This window comes from Chionomys nivalis, chromosome 12 (genome assembly GCF_950005125.1).
Source record: "Chionomys nivalis chromosome 12, mChiNiv1.1, whole genome shotgun sequence".
NCBI classification, from domain to species: Eukaryota; Metazoa; Chordata; class Mammalia; order Rodentia; family Cricetidae; genus Chionomys; species Chionomys nivalis.
In genome coordinates this window covers 46,408,433-46,431,261 of record NC_080097.1, presented here as the reverse complement: position 1 = coordinate 46,431,261, position 22,829 = coordinate 46,408,433, and the positions used below count along the sequence as shown (strand labels likewise).

Below are 22,829 nucleotides of genomic sequence, written 5' to 3'. Positions count from 1 at the left end.
ACCCCAGCTGCGGTAACCATCCAGAATGAGTCAAGCCACCAGAGAAGATCTCAACTGCAGTCACTGTCTAAAGTTTGCTAACTTAGAAACTCTCTTTGACATGTATACTCATCCCACCCCAGATGACGCCCCCTAACCTCTACGGGGTGGTGGGCCACCCTTCTCTCTGTCCAGTCTCCAGTTATGAGAAACTTCCTATCTCAGGCATTTTCCCAAAATACCCCCTGATGACATAAGTCACAAAACAATCCCATACCAGTTTAGTATTATGGATAATAAAAGGGTTATTTATTTAAGGGGAAAACTTACAGATCACTGTCCTAGACAGCAGTCCTCTGAATGAATAGGAATAGAGTCTAGCAGCTGGAATCAGGAGCTGCATTTTCCGCGGCTTTTACAGTATAAAAGACCATGCCCAAGTGGGCTGGTACCTTAAAGGTTATTGGCTGAAGGAGCAGAATGTGCTCCCACAGCAATCCTCCCCCCCCAAAAAAAACCCACCATTGCTACTATTAAGTCGTAGTAATATTTCTTTGTTTCCCAGCCCCATGGCAGAAGGGGTCTGTCTATAAGGGCATTTCCACAAAGGTTTAGCTAGGGAAAGGAAGGCCCATCCTGAATGTGAGTGCTGCTTTCCATGCACTGGGATCCCTGACTGAGTAAAAGGGAGACTCTTTTTGCTTACTGACTGTGGATACAATGCGACCAGTTACCACAAGCTCCTGCTGCCAAGCCTGCCCCACCAGGACAGACTGTGCCCTCGAAACCGTGAGCCAAAACAAGCCTTTCCTTCCTTAAATTGCTCTGTCAGGGATTTTTGTCACCGTAAAGAAGAAGTGAACCGATACAGCATGGTCACACAATGCTGGGCTATCCAATGCGACAATAGTGAGGTGGGGCTGCTGAATTCACCTCGTGGGAGTACTGTGACCTTGACAAGTTAGGGCAGAGACACAAGTCACGTTGGAGTAGGCTGAAGAGTGAGCCGTGGTATCCAAAATACATAATGCTTACAGAGCAACAGTAAAAAGACAAGCATCCTCCCCACAGAACAATAGGAACAGATTATAAATACTCAGTTCACAAGAGAAAGGCCATGAATAACCAGGCACCATATGAAAAGATGCTCAACTCCCAAGCAGCAGGGAAAAGGCAAACAAAAATTATGAAAGATACTGGAGCCATGGTTCAGCAGTTACAAGTGCTTACTGCTCTATCAGAGGATCTGAATTCAGATCCCAGCACTCCCATCTCACAAACACCTATGATCCAGCTCTGAGGGATCTCTGTACACACACACACACACACACACACACACACACACGCACATCACTAAAATAAGTCGTTTTTTTTTTAAGGAAATTGTAGGTCATTTATAGCTGATGTGAGGTAGATGGGACGCTCTGTGCAGGTTCTATGCAAATACATCATTTATATAAGGGACTTGCACATTTGTGGTTTTTACCATTGATTTTACATCCTAACTAACCCAAAACCATCCAGAAACCAGCAATAGGGGGAGAAAATATTTTTAAAAAGCAATATATAATGGTACATATGAATGACAATGTCACAATGGAACCCACTAGTTAAAGACTGAATTTAAAGAGTTGGGACAGGAGTGCCCAGAAACTTATTTGCCCTGTATGCTGGTTAGATTTATGTCAACTTGACAAAAACTATAGTTGTCTTAGAGGAGGAAATCTCAAATGAGAAAATGTCTCCATAATACTGGGTTCTGGACCAACCTGTAGAGCCTTTTCTTATTTAGTGATTGATGGGGGAGGACCCAGACCATTATGGGTGGAGCCATCCCTGGACTGGTGGTCCTGTGTCCTTTAAGAAAGCAGGCTGAGCAAGTCATGTGGAGAAAGCCAGTAAGCAGATCCCCTTCACAGCTCTGCACCAGCTCCTGCCTCCAGGTTCCTGCCCTGTCCTCCTTCAGGGACGAACCACAGTGTGGAAGTGTAAGCCCAATCCTCCACAGCTTGCTTTTTGGTTATGGTGTTTCATTACAGCACTAGAAACCCTAAGACAGCCCAGGAAGCTTTATTTCCGTATTGCTCTAGAAGGTTCTAAACCTGAATAATTCCATTCAGCGATTGATGACTAAATATGATAACTCAGACTATACCCAATTGGGATGCAACTAAAAAATATCACCAAGCAATTAGAGGTTATTGTAAGAATTGCTATTGTAAGTTATTGCTATTATAAAGATACCTTTGCTGGTGTGCCGCAATTGATCCTCAGTGGTGGTGGCTGTGCATTGCTGGTGGAGGTCTCTGCTGGTGAACAAGCCCAAGGTCAGGAGGTAAAGCAGATCCTGCCTGGAAATCTCATTTGGGCCTTGAACGAAGATGGGTCGGGAGATGAGGAAGGGTGGATAGGGATGGACTGTGACTTACAGCGAAAGACAAAGCATTGTTCTAAAACAGAAAGCAGAGAATAGAATCCGTCGCACCAATCCTGGTTTTAACACTACGCTGAGATGAAAACTACAAGCCAGGCATGGTGATGTGCTTGGGAAGTAGAAGCAATAAGATCAGGAGTTCGGGATCATCTTAAACTATCATAGCTGGTTCGAGGCCAGCTTGGGTTGTTTGAGACCTTAGAGGGAGAGTGGAAGTAAAAGAGAAAGGGAACCCCTCTGCAAAGGGAATGGTGCCCCCTAATGGACTGGATCTTCTAACATCAATGAACAGTCAAGACGCTCCCCCACAGACACACAGCCATGCTCACAAGCCAGCCTCATCTAAATGATTCCCCGTGAGGGCTCTCTTCCCCAGAGATTCTAGGTGGTGGTACATTCACCTTCTACTCCAAATGTCGTCTCTATCAGTCATCTAAGGTCATCTTGTCATGTGGTTCCAAAATCAAAATTGACTTTAAAACTTCCCTGTACCAAAGAACATAATCAATACAGTGAAGAAGAAAGCTATAGAAGGGTGAAAATATTTGTAAGTCATGTGTCTGTGGCTACTTACAGTACATGGACACATACTATAACACAGTAATTGTTCCATACAACTCAAAAGAGCAGTCAAGGGTGTGAACAGATATTTCTCTAGAGAACACATACAAAGGGCCGGGAAGCAGAAACATAATGATCCCACCAGGCATGTCAATAGGGAAATGCAGATCAAACCCACAGTGAGATACCACTTCACACCCACTAGGACAGCAACTATCAAAACAAAAGCAAAAAACAGCAAGGCATATTGGTACATATATGTACTCCCTCCTGCTTGAGAGGCAGAGGCGGGAGAATCACTTGGGCCCAAGTGTTTGGGGACAGAGTTTACAACACAGTGAGACTTCATTTCAAATGAGGAGGACAGAGAGGTGGAGCAGGAGAAGGAAGAGACTGGAGGAAGAAGAAGAGGGAGGGAGAGATGAAGGGATAGATGGAGGGAGGGAGGGAGGAAGGGAGAAGATTTTAAAAGGTACAAGAAGTGGGGAAATAGGAGCCTTTTGCTCTGCTGATAAAACAGCATACCTACTGTGGAAATCATTGTGTGGTCTCTCAAGAAACTAAAAGCAGGCTAATTAGATGGTTTACTAGCTGAGAGTACATACTACTCTCACAGAGAACCTAAATTCTATCCCTAGCACCGACACTGAGTGACTCCACCTGAAACTCAAGCTCTCGAGGAATTCTTTGCCTCCACTCTCTTCGGGCAATGCACTCGCACGCACGTATAGACACACACACACACAGATATACACATAAAAAGCAAAGGCCAGGAGATGGTTCATCCATTCAGAGCATTGACTGCTCTTCCAAAGGAAGTCTTGGGTTCCATCCCCAGCTACATACATTGAATGCGGTGGCACATGTCCGTGATTTTAGCACTCAGGATGCAGAGGCAGGAAGATCCCAAAATTCAAGATCATCTTTGGCTACATAGTGAGTTCAAAGCTCGCTATGGACTATACGAGACCCTGTCCTATAAGAAATAAAAAATTTAGGTAAAGCAGTGTTATCAAAGCAGCAACTCCACCTCCGGGTAGATACTCAGAAGAACTGAAATCAGGAGTTCAAGAAGGCATTTTCGATACCACATTCATAACAATTCAGCATGTCCACAAGTGAATGAATGGACGTACAGAATGTGGAGGCTGGGGTGTAGCTCTGTGGAAGGTGCTTACCTAGCTCACGCAAGAGCCTGGCTTTGACCCCCGCAGCATGAGAAAAAGTACTGTATTTTAACAATGAAATAGCATCAGCCAAAAGAAGGCAGTTCTGCCCATGCTGTAACACGGGTGTCCCCTGAAATTGTCGTGGTGAATGAAAGCAGCCGGTCATCACAGGAAAGTATCAGTGCAGATAGGACACGCCTACAGTGCTGAGATTTTTAGAGACCAGAACTAGGGCTGCCAAGTTTTGGGGGGTCAGGGCTGGGCAGGAGAACGGTAACGTGGTGAGGACAAAGCTTCAGATCTGCCAACTGCAAAGAATTCGGATGAACGAGCAAACATATGTTTACACTTATCTCTGAACTGCACACCTGCATCATCAAGATGGTGAAGTTTGTGTTATTTGTGTTTTGCTCCAAGAGGAAAAAAAAAATCAGTGAATGCAGCTTTCCAGATTTCACAGTTTTAAATTCCACTTGTTGGTCACTGTTCCTCATTGCCACCCCTGGCTTTCCAAAGCTGTTTGCTTGGAAAGCAGGTTTTCCACATTCTTAAGTAGCATTTTATATACACACATTAAAATTTTGATTCTATTAAATCTACTGTATATATTAAATATTTTCATAATTATATAATTAGATATGCATATATGCGGGAAAAATGAATGAGTCTTTTTTATATGAGCAGGATCAGAAAATGGAAGGCTCATTATTCAGAGCAAAAAAACTCTGGGGGCCACCCAGCTAGCTATTGTAAATGAATTTCAAGGCTCCCTGGGGACTTGGTAATATGACTATAATTGCAGGAGGGGCGCCCTAAGCTCCAGGATAGATTTCAGACAGTTCTGTAGTCCTAAGCGCAGTGAGGAATGATGCAGCAATAACAGAAGCAGAAAAGGAGAGATAAGTTGAACTTAATTAAAATTAGAAAGTTTGTTCCTCCAAGAATACTATTTTAAAAACATAAAAACAAACAAAAAACAAAAACGGGGCTGGAAAGATGGCTCAGAGGTTAGGATGGCTCAGCAAATGAACTTATTATATTCTACATTCTATTTGAACACCAGCTGCTCTTCCAGAGGACCAAGGTTTGGTTCCCAGCAACCATGAGGGCAGCTCATAGCCAGCAGCTGTAATGCCAGTTCCAGGAGATCTGGCATCTTCTCCTGAGCTCTGAGGTCACAGGCACACGTGATGCACACACAGAGAGGCACAGACACACCACACGTGATGCATGCATACAGAGAGACATAGATACACACATGCTCATAAATAAAAAGAAAAACAAAACAAATCTTTGAAAAAGTGAGAAATAACCCAAAAATGGAGAAAATATTATCAGAAACCATCTACCAGAGCTGAAAGGACAGCTGAGGGATAGAGAGATTGGCTGTCATGCAAAGTCCTAGGTTTGAAACCCAGAACTAACAATAAACAATCATTATCTATCCAATAAAGAGGAAGAATCCAGAATATATAAAGAATTCTTATCATTCAACAAGACAAGGAAACAAACTTAAGAACAGACGGATTTTTAGATGGATGCATGAACACCCAGCAAGCACAGTGGTAAGTTACTGGGAGTCGGAATAAAGCCACCAAGAGAGCTCACAAACTCACAGAAAGAGAGATAATCAGTCTTGGAAAGACTGTGCAGAAGTGGGGACCCTCACATTCCACAGGACAGAAAATGTAAAGGAGTGTGGTTGGTCCTAAAATGGCCGAACCTAGAATTACCACAGAGCCCAGGAACTCCACTCCTAGGTGAAATCCAAGAAAATGGAGAAAATGGTTCTACCTTGAGATGACTGTGAATCACCAAATTACTCCGAATTGCCAAAAGCTGGAAATGTCCCCAGTGCCCATTAAGGGACAAATGGAAAAGCATACAAAATGAGGCATATTACTCAGCCAGTAAAAGGAAGAAAGTGCCCTGCCACACACACACACACACACACACACACACACACACACTACAGTGTGAATCTCAACAAAACGCACTCATTAAGATAAGGAAGAAACAAACGGCCACATATCGTTTGACTCTGTGGACAAGAAATGTTCAGAAAAGGCAAATTCACACAGACATAAACACAGATGCATGGTTGGCAGAGGGTCTAACAGAAGTGTCTACTTACTGGGCACAGGTTTAGTCTGAGGGTGACGAAAGTGTTTGGAATTAGACAGATATGGTGGCATGCACCACATTGTAAAAAATGCAACTTTTATGCTACAAAAAAACCAGCTAGGAGCAGGGTGGCTTTCCTTTCTGATCCTTCAGTGAACATGGAGAAGGAAGCCTTGAGGGATAGGCTCACTCAATGGCAGCTCAAGGTCATACAGCTGCCCAGATCACACAGCCCTGAGGTGGCAAAGCCAGGTTAGCAGAGGTCTTCCTGTCTTCTTCCACAGCCTTCTCGCTACCAGACAGTTCTCCAGGAATCCCAGCCCACGTGTGCCATGTGTTTATTCAAAAGCAAACCCAGAAGCACCTTCAAGGCAAAGTCCTCTACTCAAGACCAGACTTTGGCTCTTCAGGGCCAGGTTCTCTCCCTCAACTGAGAGGCTCTGACCCATGTAAGGAACCACCTGTGTGGGGTTTGGGGCCTAGGCCACCAACCTTCTTCCTGCAAACAGCTTAAGTGTCTGGCAGCCACCTGTTACTGCTTTTACAAGACCTCCCTCCCTGCTCACGTGACTGTTGAGAATTCCATGCAGGTGTCCCCTCAACTATCCATAGGTTAAAAACTCTAATCCTCAAGACTGCATCACAAGGTGAGACTTCTGGAAGACCCGAGATCGTAAAGGGGGAACTGCGTGGTGAGATGAGTGTCGTCATGACAGACAGAGAGCCTGCTCCCTCCACCTCATGAGGAGCATGAAACAGCTCTCCCTCCCCAGATAAGGGCTGTGAGAACGAAAGCCTGGAGTCCCAGCAGCCTCGTCTACAGTCATCTGTCACAGCCGTCACAGCTGCCTTAGACAATGACTGACAGCGATCGGAAAAGGTACACTGTCTTCACAGAGCTCTGATCTTAGGAAGGGCGTCGTCCAGGCTGTTCAGACTTGGCCTGTGTCCCGGTGGTAGCCGGAGATGCTTCTTGTGTTTAAAAATCAATGGACAGAATTTCATTCGTTATGGGCACATTCATAAAGACTGATCAGTGTGGTCCATTTGATGGATGACATTGAAGAGTGCATAGTAACAAATACGTGTCACTCAGAGCACGCTTACAATCATTATTCTTTCAGAGATGGGTAAGAAATGGTGAATATGAAAAGTAACTCAGAGCCACGCATGATGGTATACAGCCTTACTCCTAGTACTTAGGAAGCAGAGGCAGCAGGATTGCCAGAAGTTCAAAAGTAGCCTAGTCTATGCGGTGACCCCCCAGGCCAGCCAGAGCTACAGAATGAGACCCTGTCTCAAATAAGTGGGGGTAGGGAGCAATTCAGTACATCTTAGTGATTAAGAAGTTCTCAACTGCCTAGTTCTGGGTTCAAATCCCACCCTTGACTCTTCATTAGAACGTTGCCTTTAACTTCCTTAGCAAGGTAAGGGTCACAGTAGCATACATTTCATAAAGTCAACGTCAGATTAATAAAATAGAGCATACAAACATTGCTGCTAGGCCTGCCCCATAAAGCTATGGTGTTCGGTGGGATGGAAGTTCCGCCAGTAGAAGTGAATCACACCTTGAAGTTCACAACACAACATGGCCCGGAGCTGCAGAACAAGTTGGAAGAAACACAGGGCGCATTAGGACAGCTCCATTCGAAGCCGCGTCCACGCGCCTCCCAGACTAACAAGGCCTCCGCAGTCGGGTCAGTAAATAGCAGTGGATCTCCACGGCCTTGGTTTCTGGAAGGTGACGGCACATCTGTCAAAGGAAAGGTTTCCAAGCGAGGAGGCTGCACACTCTGCGACAGAGAGTCTAGCATGGAAAGTCGCAGCTGAGAGTCAGGATATGATTTGTAAGTCATGGGTTGAGTTTTTGGTTTGTTTGGGTTTGCTTGCTTGCTTGTTAGCTTTTCTTTAGAAGGTTATACGTTTCCCTATCCGGAGCACATTCCTAGTTGGACATATGACAATGTCATGAGTCATAGAAATAGGGTCTCTTTTTAAAACTTTTTAAATTACATTCATTTATTGTGTATATGAACAGATGTGTGAGCCATGGCAAACATGGAAGGCAGAGGACAACTTGCAGGAGGTGCTTCTCTCTCCCACCATGTGGGTTCTAGGGATCGAACTGAGGCGGTCGGGTTTGACAGCAAATACCATTCCCCACTGAGACATCTCACTGGTCTGAAACAGGGCCTCCTATTCCGGGTTAGACTTATATACTACATGGTCAAGGCTGACCGCGAACTCCTCACTCTCCTGCCTCCACTTCCCCTGCCCTGGGATTGCAGGCATGTGCCAACATACCTGGGTAGTACCAAGGCCAGGGTTAGAGTGAAGCCAAGAGAAGAGGCCTCCACCTGAGTCACAGGACTGCCACCTTAGGTCGAGGGGTGACGTCCTTTCTTCAGGGTTCAAAAGTAAGTCTCATTTGAGCTCTGGCAATCAAGGTAAAGACACAACACAGGTAACATTCAAGCCATGGTCAATTTGGACTCTCCCTCCCTTCTCAAGGAAGTAGAAAGAGACTCTGGTACCAAAGGCCACCTAAGAAGAGCTGCCTGCTGTAGTCAGGGCTACAACAGTAGTTCAGCCCAGCATGGAACCAGTGGACTTTAACTTCCAAACAGTTGGGGGCGGGTCTTGCCTGTGGTAAAGCAATGGCCATTACCTTCCTCTTGAGCTGCTGTGGAGATAGATACAGCGTTTCACTGGCAGACTTTCATTCAGCTTAGGCCTGAGGCAAAAGGCTGGGGAATCTTGTCTCATCTGAGCTCGACTTTTCGCTTCTTTGCCCCGCCTCCCACAATTAATTTGTTCATTGCACATCTACTAGCTGAACAAGGATTTTTAAGTTACCATTGATTTGTTATAATTTAAAGAATTATAAAAAACCTTTAGGAGGAAGAAAGAAGACTGGGAAGATGGCTCAGTTGGTTAAGAGCTGGAGATCATATGTGACTCTCTTATTTGTTGTTTTGTTGCTGTGAAGAGACGCCATGGTAAGGCAGCTTATAGAAGCTTGCAAGCTCACCCGCAGAACCCAGGTGAAAGCTGAAAGTAGAGACACACTCGTGATCCCAGCACTGGGGAGGCTGAGGCAGGAGGACCACTAAGAGCATCAAGTTATTGGCCTGATTCTAGGCTCCCAGACAAACCTTCAGTACACATCTGTCATCGCACAAGAACCTCAAAGGACAGCTTGGTTATTCGCCACTTACACAGGTCTGGAAAATGTAACCATCAGGATTTCTCTGTAGGTAAGATTTGGGAAGGTTGAATGGAAGAGGGGAGGACAAGGGGGAAGAGAGGGAATTTAGACCATGGTGCCCTTTGGAGGAAGAAGGGGCACCCTAGGAGGATGGGGTAGGGATGGTGTTGTGGAACGCTGGGAACCTAGGGCTGGGAAATAATCAATCTGGGGAGAGGGGATATGAATCCAAGATGGAAATATTAGAAAGCATTGTATAGGCGTAGTGAGTGTCTCGATTCATTTTATGTGCTACTGTAACAGAATGCCTGAATTGGGTAACTTATAACAAAGACATTTTATCTTGTTCTTTATTTTATCCTATTATGTGTTATTTATATGCATATGTGCAGATATGCATGCATGATCACATATTGTGACTGTATATGTATGCACATGTGTGTGGAAGTCGGAGGATGGCCTCAGGTATCCATATTCCTTATTGAGACAAGCCTCCTACTGAGCCCTAGGGCTTGCTGCTTTGACTGGGGCAGCTGGCTGTAAGCCGCAGGGATCTTCCCAACTATTCCTCCACAGCTCTGAGATTACCAACACACACCGCCACAAAACACTGCTTGATTTGAAACAGCATCTTACCGTGTACCCAAGGCTGCTCTGGAATATATTACATAGGACAGCCTGGCCTTGAACGCATAGAGGTTTGCCTGCCTCTGCCTCCCAAGTGCTGTGCACCATGCCCAGCCCACACCCAGGTGTTTATGCTGGCACTGGTGATTCACTCAGGCCTCAGGCTTGTACAGCAAGCCCTTTACTGACTGAGCCATCTCCCCAGTTCTAGACAAGAATTCCATTTGGTGCTTGAATCTAGAAGCTGGGAAGTCTAAGACTGAGGTTGCACACCATTGCCATGAGACATGATAGAAAGCGTCACATTGGCAAAAGAGGAAAAGTGACGCAACTCAAGAGTCTGAGGTTCTTGTATCAACAGGGCTGACAGCATAAGGGGAAGCTACTCCCACCAGCCTTGCTTCCCAGCATGGGACTACACAGAGAATTAAGTTTCCAGCAAGTATCTTGGGGATATGCTTAAGCCAAGCTCAGCAGAGGTCTACAGAGCCCACTCACTGGCATTTGCCATGGACCTGAGGACAGTTACTTCCCTACCTCTGTAGTCTACACATGTTGTTCATGACTAAATGGGCCTGGAAGTTCTTTGAAAGGGATTCAGCATCCAGCATCTCAGGATGAGAGAATGTTTATGACCTAACCGTATCTCCAATGGAAGAGGAGGATCCCAGAAGAAACGGTGGGGCTTGAAGACCACTGTTCACTGGCAAGCTGGCAACTACCATGGCTAAGCACTGAGTGTCCTCCAAAGGTCTGTATGTGAAGCCTGGATCCTCAGGGAGGTAGACCTTTATGATGTATGGTTTGATAGGGACTCCCAATGTCATTGTGTGTGTGCCCTCAAAGAGATTATATTCATTCTCTCTCTCTCTCTCTCTCTCTCTCTCTCTCTCTCTCTCTCTCTCTCTCTCTCCTTGCTAAGCAGCCCTGGCTGACCTAGAACTCATGGTGTAGCCCAGACTGCCCCTGAATACACTGAGGTCCACCTACCTCTGCCTCCACAATGCTGGATTAAAAGTGTGTGCTGTCATGCCTGGCAACTCTGACCATTCTTAAGACCCCTTACAAACAAAGATTCAAGGGAGGAGAAGGGAGCATAACCCAATCTACCCACCCTCCTCTGTGCCAGAGCTTCTAGAAGAATTCCTTGAAAGCCTGGGACACTCTCCTCATGAGTGTAATGACCCTAAATAATGACCACTGATTCTGTCAAAACAATGAGCCAACTAACTGTGCTTTCTGAAGTCACCATCATTATACATATATGCACATCCTCTTGTGAACCATGAAAAATTCATACATTGTAAGCACCAAGCTGGGTAACTGTCCCTAGTTATAAATGACAAAATCCCACAGGAATGCCCCTTTTGTGATAAATGAACCAGAGAGGGCTGCAGAAAGACTGAGCCAGAACCGACCTCTAGAGCTAATGACCAGGAAAGTGAGGCAGAGATGGGTTTACAGGGGTTAAAGCTAGGGACTTGGCCTGGTGCTTTCCCCTTCGAATTGCCTCCTCTATGTTCCCTAGATTTGCAATTTAGAGTTTCTGTTCAATTTAGGGTGTGTTCTTACAATCACTCCTGATCTTACAGCCAGTGAAGCTGCCCTTCAGACTCGAGTGTTAATATGCTGCCTTTGTTACACAGGGGTCATCTCATCTGCCATCTTTACGTGTTCTCTTGTGGACTCTCCAGATGTGGTTCTGTTCCCTCCAGGCTGTTGGAATGACCCGTATGTCTGACTTGGGAGTGTTCACTCAACCCCTGTACTATGCGGTCTTGACTTTCACCAACATACTCCCACAAGGACTCATTTTATACTTACCCTGTTTTCAGTATAAGGTACAATATTGAAACATTTGGGTTAGGGATGTAGCTCAGTAATAGAACAATTGTTTAGCACACACTAGTCCATGGGTTCAGGCTCCAGCATCACAAAAGAAAGAAAGGATAGATAGATAGATAGATAGATAGATAGATAGATAGATAGATAGATAGAGCTGTTGGTCATGGTGGCTCACAGCTGTAATCCCAACACCCAGGAGGCACTGGGATTGTCTGAGTACAAGTCCAGTCTCAACTACAGAGAGAGATTCTGTCTCAAAAAAGAAGGAAAGAAAGAAAGGAAAAGGAAAGAAGAAAAAGCAAAGAAAAAGCAAAAAAGAAAGAAAAGAAAAAAGAAACTTTTTAGTTCAATTGATCACTCGGAACAAAACAAGCTTTTTGGATTTAGATTCTGGTTGCCTCTTAGTGTAATATAAATTTAAAAATCAGAGGATGGTTGGATGAGTGTAAATTAAGTAATTTTTTTTGATAGAAGTGGTTCTAAGAAAGTAAAAAACTCAAACACTCTGCTGTGTTGGGAAACAGACCCCAATCATTGCCCCCAGAGATGCTCTCTGAGGCTTTCCCTGTAGCACACAACCTGAATGCTGGGAAAGCCCTGCAGTGAGCATGTACAAACTGCCCCCAATTTCTCCAGTGGCTGTCTGAATGGAAGCACCTTTAGGACTAACCTTCCTCCTGCCCTGGAAGGGAAGGCACGTGGGAATTCAGTATAAAGTCATTCATAGATTGGTTTCTTATCTTCACCGCGGGCATGAGAGAGAAACAGCAATCGAATATTAAGGCACTGTACACTGTAAATGATCAGCTGAGACATTAAAACTGTGAAAAATACACGAGCATAAATGTTGCCCTGTAACGGAGGAAAATGTGTGTGAAAAGACGAGTGGATTTGAAATGGGCACTGCTGGGGTTTACCGGACCATGTCAAACATTTTCTATGACCACGGATAACTAACCAAACTAGCCTTCTTTGTCTCAACATTAACACAATCAGGGAGTCTTGTCTTCAATTGCAAGTCTTCCCCTCCCATCCTCTTTTTCCTTTCCTTTTTGGCTCTTTGAATATAATCCACGTAGTCTCTCCCCATTCCCAAAGTGCCTCCCAAACAGCGCTGGGGAAGCACTCTGGGAAGCCCTTGCCGAGACACTTAGCAGAACTTTGTTCTGCACATGGGCTATCTAGCTTTTCTTGGTGACATCACGGCCTCCTCGACTCTTCACTGGCTGTGAACCAAGTCCAGGCACTGGAGACAGGCTCAGGGCGCTGGCCGTGGTCCTGACCTCAGAGCACAGGACCCTGGTGCGAAGCGCTCCCAAGGCGGAGACCTTGCCACTCCGAGGAGTCATGTGAGCCCCTTCCCCCTTCGACCCCAGGGAAGTCCTCTGGTCTTCACTGCAGCCCTCCACTGCGCTCTTTGAGCTGCATCAAAAAAGGGTGGGGCACTGAGCCACAGCTGCAATCAGATGCCGCCCGGGAGGATTTAAGAACAGCACAGTGGTCCACCCCAATCGCCACTCGTCGCCTCTAGCTCAGGGATCAGCTGGTCCCTGACGCGGGTTCCCCACCTCCCAGGCACAAGGAGGCCAGGGCAGCCTTTGTGGGAGCTGAGACGCCCACCGGCGAACCCGTGCCTCGCCGCACCCTGCGCGGTGAAGGGGCGGGCAGGGCGCGGTGCGCGTGCAGATGCGGGAGGCAGAGCTCCAAGCGCCGCGTGCCGGCCGCCACGCGGGGATGCTCGGTCCTCCGCGAGATGCCAGGGTTCAGCCCCACTTTCCGTCCCCACCCTCCCATACCAACCTGATCGTAGATGTTCTGCAGGGCTTCCTTGCCCGAGGCCCGCCGGATCTCCACCTTCCGGCCCGATTCAACAGATGGCTCCCCGCTGGCACGCCGGCTCTGCCGGTGCGGGTCCGGGCCCAAGTGGGCGACATCCCGCTGCTGAGCCACCACCTGCCCCGAGCCCCGGCCCACCGAAAGCGAATCGAAGTCGATGGTCTTGTTCTCCGAGGACCCTTCCACCGGGCAGAACATACCGCAGAATTTCTGCCGGGGCTTGGGACTGCCCGAGCCCAGGTTTTTAAAAAAGGCAGGGACCTCTTCGTCCTCTGCCGCCTTCCCAGATTGCTTTCTCTCAGCCATGACTCGGGGGGAGGGTCCTCTCCGTCCGTCCGTGGTTCCCTAAGTCTCCCTGGCTGGGTGTGCACTAGCCCCTCGTTGCTGCCGCCGCTGCTGCCGCTCCCTGCCTACCGCAAGGTGCACAGAAAGGATGGAGGGCTGGCGAGCCGGCGACCCACCCCTCCCGGTCCCTCCTCCTGACCCTGCTTTCTCCCTCCCTGCCCACGCCCCCCGGCGCCGCCGCGCCACCTCCGAGCGAGCGGCAAAGTTGGATCTGGGCGGGCGGTCGCTGCGGCAGAGGCTGCCAGTTCCCGGCAACGCGGGGCGGGGCGGGGCTGGCTGAACGCGCGATCAGGAGGGAGGGGAGAGGGAAGGAGGGGACCCAGGGGGAGGGGACGAGAAAGGGAGGGTACAAGGGGGTGGGGGGGCACCCGGAGCCCGCGCTCCGGAAGTGAAGCGGTCACTCCACCCGCTAATGGATGCGCAGCGGCCGCCCGGCAGACCGCTCTCGGCGCCAGGGTGAGTGTCGGACAAGCTACAGCTGGGCGAGGACTGGAGGGTGCAGAACCTAACCCTGAGTCTCCCTCTTCCACCTGCCTCGCTTAGGTGGCTCTGGAGCTCCCCTGTCCCTGGGTGAGGGCTGAGGGTTGGGGGTCAAGCCTGTAGGCTCTGGGGTGGGGTGATCCTGGAAACAGCAAGGGCTGGTTTCAGACACCCAAGTACCCGACACCAAAGCTTCAGTTTACCCCCGACCTGGATTCTGTGGGGGACTGTCGGGGGAAGACTTCAAAGAGCTGAGGAAAAAGGAGGATATTCTTGCTGCTTGCAGCTGCTGCGGTAGAAGGTGGGGCTCACAACATGGCGGGGACGAAGAAAGCAGAGGGGCGTAGCGAAAGGGAGGAATGACCCGGAGAAAGAAGCAGGCCTGTGGTGCTTAGGGGTCTAGAGAAGAATGCAGGTTGCGAATCGCAGCACTGCGCCTCAACATAGAGACTGAGGACCCTCAACATTATCTGAAAGTCCCAAGCCCTGCAGGTTGGCCACTGCCCCAGGAAAGGCCCAAGAGGGTCTGGATTTGGGTCCCACCACTCACCGCCCCCTCACCACACACACCTGGTTACCACCACCACCACCCAAAATGGTTGTGGGCAGACTGAGCCCACTCCAGACACATCTTGTTTTCAGGGCGTCCCGCCTAGCTCCCCCCGCCCCTGTTGCACACTGCGCCAGAGCCCCGCGGCTGCCAGATGCTGTTTCTCTAGGGCGGCAGCGCTTTGCGCTAAGGGTAGAGTTCGATCACGATTTAGAGGAGGATTACATACTGTGAATTATGCGCAGCCAAAGTGTGTAAAGATTTGAGGATGTGTGTGTGTGTGCGCGCGCGCGCGCGCGTGTGCGCACGCGGTCCAGCCATGGTCCCCAGCTTGGAGGCTTTTCCAGCCCGCACTCTAATCTTGGGTCCTTCCTCGCTTATTCCCAACCTGTAGTCCTGTGTCTGGTGGATTTAAGCCGCCTCTGTTTTTCCAGAGTGGTTGAAACCAGCAGAAGTGTTGCCCATCCTTTAGGGACCCTAGAGGGAGATCTGAGCATGCTCACTAAGGAAAAAGGGTTTGGTCTATGAGAGACAGTTTGCTGCAGTGTATTCTCACAGGGCGATGTGACCAAGAAATCAGTTCCATTGTCAGCCTTTGCTTAGGGAAGGATTGTATGTGGATACCAACACCCCCAGTTGCTGGAGATACCTTGATGGATGGAGAGTCACAGTTCATACACACACACACCACCCCGAACTTATGCAGGAGCTGAGAGCACCATATGTGACCCTTTGGACATTAGCACCCGATGCATTTGGCATTTTAACAAAAGCTTCCACTAAAATTTCCAATGCTTCACCAAAGCCCTGTGAGATGAGGGATTTGGTCCTTCTGGCCTTCCAAGTTAGGACACTGGGTTAGGAGGGGCTATGCCTAAGGTCATATGTCAAGTTAGATTCAAGCCGGGTCTTTGATCCCTGGAGCCCGGTTCCTGTGGGCCCCCTCTGTATGAGAAAAATGCAAAATGCTTGTATTCTCTCACATCTAAACATTTCCTTCGTGGCCCTTTGTACATGAAGGGTGTTTCACTTGGGGTCTTAAATTGGGGGAGGGGGTGATTTTCATTATGTGTGTGTGTGTTCTGCCTGAATATATGTACAGGTACCACATGCATGCTTGAGTCCTTGTAGGCCAGAAGAAAGTGTCAGATCCCCTGGAACTAAAGTTGCAGAAGGTTGTGAGCCACTATATGGGTGCTAGGAACTAAACCTGTGCTTTTAACCACAGAGCAATCTCTCCAGACACTCGGGGTTTTCAGTTTGTTTGTCTGTTTTGTTTTAAGGCCATCCCTTGTAGGTGAAAGGCCTCAAAAGCTAGCCAACTTTAGCATGGCAATTTTTCTGTGGACCTGGGCATTCAGTGCCTTTGTTTGGCTGTTTTTGTTGTTTTTGAGACAAGGTCCTGTATGTAACCCCAGGTTGACCTCAAACTCACTATGTAGCCAAGGATGCTCTTGAAATTCTGTTCCTCCTGCCTTCAGCTCTTAAGGGTTGGGGTAATGGGCATGTGCCACTCTGCCTGGCTCATCTAACGCACAGTTTCAAGCATGGTGGCAAGCGCTCTACCGACTTGACTGTCACTCTTAGCCCCTCCAGTGCCCTTTACACTTCTGATTCCTCCAAATACACCAAGAGAAGGAAGTTCACTCCCTATCTTACAAGAAGATCTCAGGCCTGGATTGGTCTGGAGTTCCAGGTCCCCATGCTCCCAGGCACAGGGTAAGGCAGCATCTTGTCCTCCTGCTTCTGGCACTGGAACAACCTTTAGTACCTCCGAGAAAGACTGAAGCTGCTTCTGAGGTAGCTCCTGCCATAGTTATGGCCAGCATCTGTGGCACAGGGCCTCCCTCAGACTGATGGGAAACGTTCAGGCTAAAGGGAGAAATGGCTGTGGTATCCTAATGTACACTCTACAAAGGTCTCTGGGAAGCACCGCCAAGCACCACATTCAAGCACCGCAGTTGGCATACCACAGTGACTCCATAAGAATGCACGGTCTGGGGCTGGAGAGATGGCTCAGTGGTTAAGAGCACTGACTGCTCTTCCAGAGGTCCCAGGTTCATTTCCCAGCATCCACATGGCGTCTCCCAACTGTCTGTAACTCCATTTCCACAGGATTCAACACCCTCACAGACATTCATGCAAGCAAAACACCAGTGCACATCAAATTAATTTTTAAAAAGAATTCATGTGGTCTGGTGACATTGTGGATATCTTAGCTTGCATAAGTGCACTCTGTGATGTTCAGCCTGTGAGGAAGGCATCCCGGTGAGTAAGTGACCATGCTGTCATAGGGACCCTTTTACATTTGTAGGTCTCCCTTTCCCTGAAGAGCAAGTTGCTTCATGGACACTTCACTCAGTAGTGGGTATGCTTTTGTTTTTTGGGTTTTTTTTTTTTTTTTTTTTGCCTTTTTGCCTTTTTGCCTTTCTCTGAATGACCCAGTCAAATTTAAATACAGGAAGTGTCTTAGTTACTTTTCAAACTCTGTGGCAAAGTACCATGACCAAGGCAACTTGTAGAAGAAAGCATTTAATGGGAGCTTACAGCTTTAGAGAACCAGATCATGACCGTTGTGGCCGGGAGCATAGCAGCAGGCATGGTGCTGGAGCAGTAGCTGAGAGCTCACATCTGATCTACAAACACAAGGTGCAGAGACTGACCATGGGATTGGTGTGAGATTTTGAAATCTCAGCTCCCACCCCCAGTGACACACCTCCAAAATCCTTCCTAGAGAGTTCCACCAACTAAGGACCAAGCATTTGAAGACATGAGCTGTGGAGCTGTGGTGAAAGCACCACAGGAGGACTTGGGTTGGCAACTTACCAGAGTAACACTTAAAAGCCATGCTAGACACAGCAAAAGAGAACTGATTCCTAACTCCAAAGTACACTTATTTTTCTGAGATTCGACTTTTCTCTTACACCCATTAAAAATCATTTTTAAATGTTTGACTAATTCCATTTAGTTCTGTTTATATCTTTTTCTTCTCTTTTTGAGCCAAGATTTCCCTATGAGGCCCAGACTGACTACAAACTTGCAATCCTCCTGCCTCATCTCCACGAATGCTGGGGGTGCCACCACACACAGTACAGTTGAATTTGTTTTTAAAGATGGTTCTCATGTAGCCCAGGCTGGCCTCAAACTCCATATGTGGTCAAGAATGTTCTTAAATTCCTGATCCTCCTGCCTCCACCTCCCACATGCTGAGATTACAGGCATGTACCACCAAGCCCAGTTTACATGGTGTTGGGAATTGAACTCCAGGCTTCCTGCCTGTACGCTAGGCAAGTACTCTTTGGACTGACGAGCATCCCTAAAACTAGGTGGGCTTTTTCTTCATTAAAATATAGCAACTATCTTATTTAGGATGTTCCATTAAATTCTGTGGGTCTGTCACTTTTTTCATGCTTTACTGAACTGTTATATGTTTAATACGTGCATTAATCTTTATTACTAGATTTTAGGCCTAAAAACACATTATTCGTGTTTGTGTATAACAGGACAGCTTGATTTGGGTGAAGTGAAGACATACAGACTATTATATAGAAGTGGGAGACATCTTCCTGAGCTGGAAACTGAATACATGGCTCCTTGATTCTTGAGGAACATTCTGGAACACATAAACAGGTATTTAACTATGTCTCCTAATCTCATCTTTCGACTGGTAAAGGTCTTGAATCCCACCCACTGATGGGGCTTCAGGATGGAGAGACAGGACTCAAGCTGGTCCCCACAGGGAAAGGGTACAGTAAGCAAAGACAGTTCAACAGAGTGGGCAGACACAGGTACAATGGGAGTCCTAGCCTTTGGTCCACCCCTAGTTCCATTCCAAACTAGAATGTGGGTAGGTCCTGGGAAGTAGAGGTCTGTGTAGTAAAAATGAACCTCTGTTTCCCTAGGCATCCCCACCATCTTGCTGAGTGACTCCCCAGAGGTTTGAGCTACAGTGGAAGCCACCTCCCCACTGACTGGAGAGAGCCAAAGTGACAGTAAGTAGGAGATGGGAAAAGCAGTTGTTCCAGGTGCCTCACAGTGACAAGAGTCAACGCCACACAGCTGTCCCCGGCTCTCAGAAGGAACAAGCAAGCAGCAAACCCACAGCAGAGCCACAGGTAACTGTAGAACCCATCAAACTTGCCGTGGGTCTGAAGACACACGGGAAGCGCCTGGTTCTTGAGACTAAATCAAAGGACAAAGCGTTGATCCGCAAGGCTTTGAGCTGCTTCAGGAGTGAGCCGGGCCAGGCCTAAGTGTAAAAGCATAGCCTGGGAGGATGGCAGTGGCCCTGCTGGAGGGTTGGTGCGAGATCATGAGTGTAGATGACCAGAAGGCGTTGATGGTGACGGGCATACCAGTGAACTGTGGTGAGCCTGAGATCCAAGCGGTCCTGCAGGAGGCGCTCAAGTGTGTGGGCAACTACCGCCTGATAGGCAAGCTATTCCAGAAGCAAGACAACACCAACGCTGTCTTACTGGAGCTCACGGAGGACACGGATATGTCTGTGGTCCCCAGTGAGGTGCAGGGAAAGGGGGGCGTCTGGAAAGTGATCTTTAAGACCCCTAACCAGGACACTGAGTTTCTCCAGAGACTGAATCTGTTTCTAGAAAAAGAAGGGCAGACGGTTGCGGGGATGTTCCGAGCCCTTAAGCAGCAGGGAGTGTCTCCGGCTACCACAGCCTGCACATCCCCTGAGTTACTGGCCCACTTGGTGGGGCAGGCAATGGTTCACGCCCCAAGGCCCCTGCTGCCCGTGAAGTACTGTAAGCTTCGAGTGTTCTCTGGAAGCGCAGACCCTGCCCCGGAGGAGGAGTCCTTCGAGGTCTGGTTGGAACAGGCCACTGAGATAGCCAAAGAGTGGCCCATCCCTGAGGCTGAAAAGAAAAGGTGGGTGATGGAGAGTCTTCGTGGCCCCGCCCTGGACCTCATGCACATTGTCCAGGCAGACAATGCTTCCATCAGCGTGGAAGAGTGTCTGGAGGCCTTTAAGCAGGTGTTTGGGAGCCTGGAGAGCCGTAGGTCCGCGCAGGTAAAATACCTAAAGACGTATCAGCAAGAAGGGGAGAAAATCTCAGCCTACGTGCTCCGGTTGGAAACTCTGCTCCGGAGAGCTGTGGAAAAACGGGCTATTCCCCGGAACATTGCTGACCAGGTACGCCTGGAGCAGGTCATGGCCGGAGCCAACCTTAACAATGTTCTCTGGTGCCGGCTCCGGGAGCTGAAGGATGAGGGGCCACTACCCTCCTTTTTGGAGCTGATGAAGGTGATCCGGGAGGAAGAAGAAGAAGAGGCCTACTTTGAGCATGAGAGCAGGGAGGAGCCAGGGGAAAGAGAGGGCTATCGCCGCTGGGACAATGCAAGGAATAACTGAGAGACTTCCCAGCTCCCCTTCACCTCCCGGTGGACACAGGGACAGTGCTTGACAAGGCTAATCTTATTACAGTGGGTTTTTCTCTAATATACAGGGTTGAAGTCAAGCATTAGAAATATATATATATACATATATATGTATATGTATGTATATATATATATATATATATATACACACACATATATATATGACAGGGTCTCATCTTATAGCCCAGGCTGGCCTTGAGTTTGCACTCTTCCTGCATCAAAGCCTCCCAAGCTGAGTTCTGGGATTAGAGGAGTGTACCACTATTAGTGCCCCATCTCAATCTTTCTTTCTGAGGAAAAAATTAGCCTGGACTCTGAGTAGATTGGTTTGGGGGACTCTTAAGTAGATTGTTAGTAAATATGTGACTAAGTTCCTAAAATACCTAAAGCTTCTGTACTTCAGTGTCCTTTAAGCTCAGCAGGGTCAGCCAGGTAGCTCAGCTGATCAGGTCGCTTGGCAACCTCTTCAGATGGGGGTAATGATGTGGACAGGTAATAGAAACTGGCCAGGCAGGAGCAGGAGAAGTGACTCGGAGGTTAAGCGCACTTGCTACTCTTACAGAGAAATTCAGAATCCAGCACCCACATAGTGACTCACAACCATTCAAACTCCAGTTTCAGGGTCTCCAACACCTTCTCTTGGTCTCTTTGGGTGCTGCAGCACACACCTGTAAAATAAATCTTTAGAAAAGAAAATAAACTGGCTAGGCAGTTTAGGGGCATTCCAAGAGTGTCCCTGGCTCTCTGATCCATCAATGTCACGAAGGAGCTTTGATTTCTCGTTGTCAGCTTCATGGAGGTTACTTTGGGGTGGGACTGGGACCTCAGCCAGACACTAATCTTTTTGTAAATTGCTTTAGAAGTAGATCTCTAGATTTTCCTGATAAAAAATGGCTTATATCTGTTCCCCAATTTTAGCCCATCCCCTAAATGATTTTAGGGTTATATCTTCAGAGGAGGGAATTTTATAGTGGCCTTGATCAGGGCTTTTCCGAGTCTCATTAAGAGAAAACCATTGCCTTCTGGTCAGAAGAGTGGAAACTATCTACCTTTTGCCTAGGTGGAGACCTAACGTTCCAAACTAACCAAAATAGAAGAGTTAATCCAGTTGGGCAGGTCCATCACCTGACTAATGGACTGCCCATTAAGAAGACAGATTCATCCAACTCCATGCTAAAGAGATGGGAGGAATAATTATCCCCTTAATGAGATCATGTGCTTTTCTTTCCCAGAACCCCTGGGATCTGCACAGTCACTCCAGAACCACCACAAAATGTAACTTCCACTTGTTCTTTTGCCTGGGGCCCAAGCCAAAGTAAGCTTTCTCTAGTACTTTGAGCTTTTTTTTTTTTTTTTTTTTTTTTTTTTTGCTCTTTCCATGCTAAACCTCTACCTAATTAAAAAAAAAAAAAAAAAAAAAAAAAAGGCATGGCTTTCTCTTTTATGTCCCTCTTCGGGAAGGTTTGATCCCCAGAACCCTCATGGTGGAAGGAGAGCATCAACTCCTGTAAGCCATTATCATCACACATACACACACGCACACGCACGCATGCACATGCGCACTCACGGACGTACGCAAATACATGTACTGTCTTAAACCACACCAAGTAGAACAATGTTGACTCATACCATAGAAGAAAGAATTGACCTTATTAAAAAAAAAAAAAAAAAAAAAAACAGGTTTGAAAGATGAGGTGGAGTGGCTTGTTGGGACATTTCCTTTCTCAAATGAGCAAATTCTGTGAGACTCTGGAAGCTTCCCCAAGCTGTCCTCTATAGCTGAGCAGTCACAGACCTTACACTAGGGATCTGGGGAGCTGGGAGGCAGGCCTTCCTCCACCAGATGAATTAGGACCATCGTGCCCTTGGGTTTCTAATGTCACCGGCAGTGTGTCTCCCTCCACACACACCTTTCTTCTACTTCATGTGGATGGTTCCAGAACCAGCTGCAGGGTCAGTCTCACGACCCATGGATGACTGACCCAGTCTGATACCAAGGGGTACACAGCTATAGAGAGAAATCTTTGAGCAAAAGATGGACTTTCAAAGACACGCACAGAACTGGGCATGCGCAGAGTGGCTGTGACTGTCACTCTGGTCTGTTGAACCATGAAGACTTTAACTGGTGGAAGTGACCTCGCAACCTACTGAGGGCCGCAACATGCAATGTGTTCCACATAAATCCCACTTCATGTGTGCAGCAGGCTACTCTGTGTAGGGTGTTGTGTGCATTCATGGGGTGTGCGTTGGGGGGGGGGTGCTGCGTTACTCTTT

The 22,829-nt window shown here is 47.7% G+C and overlaps 2 protein-coding genes across 2 annotated transcripts in view; one reads left to right on the top strand and one right to left on the bottom strand.

Annotated features, from left to right (window-relative positions):
* Dpysl2 (dihydropyrimidinase like 2) overlaps window positions 1-14,173 on the bottom strand; it is a 103,456-nt gene extending 89,283 nt beyond the window's left edge. The window contains exon 1 of the mRNA XM_057785733.1: window positions 13,748-14,173. Coding sequence (XP_057641716.1) covers window positions 13,748-14,089 — 342 coding nt within the window. The 5' untranslated portion in view covers window positions 14,090-14,173. The remainder of the gene's footprint in view (window positions 1-13,747) is intronic.
* A 313-nt stretch (window positions 14,174-14,486) lies between these two features.
* Pnma2 (PNMA family member 2) lies at window positions 14,487-21,900 on the top strand. The gene is made up of 3 exons (XM_057786827.1): window positions 14,487-14,584; window positions 18,662-18,788; window positions 19,061-21,900. Exon 3 carries the CDS (start codon window positions 19,435-19,437, stop codon window positions 20,527-20,529), a length of 1,095 nt encoding a protein of 364 aa, XP_057642810.1. The 5' UTR covers window positions 14,487-14,584; window positions 18,662-18,788; window positions 19,061-19,434; the 3' UTR covers window positions 20,530-21,900.
* The last annotated feature ends 929 nt before the right edge of the window (window positions 21,901-22,829 follow it).

Bases quoted from the DNA above. Each gene is read 5' to 3' on its own strand.
- Pnma2 (XM_057786827.1), top strand. From the start codon at position 19,435: ATGGCAGTGGCCCTGCTGGAGGGTTGGTGCGAGATCATGAGTGTAGAT.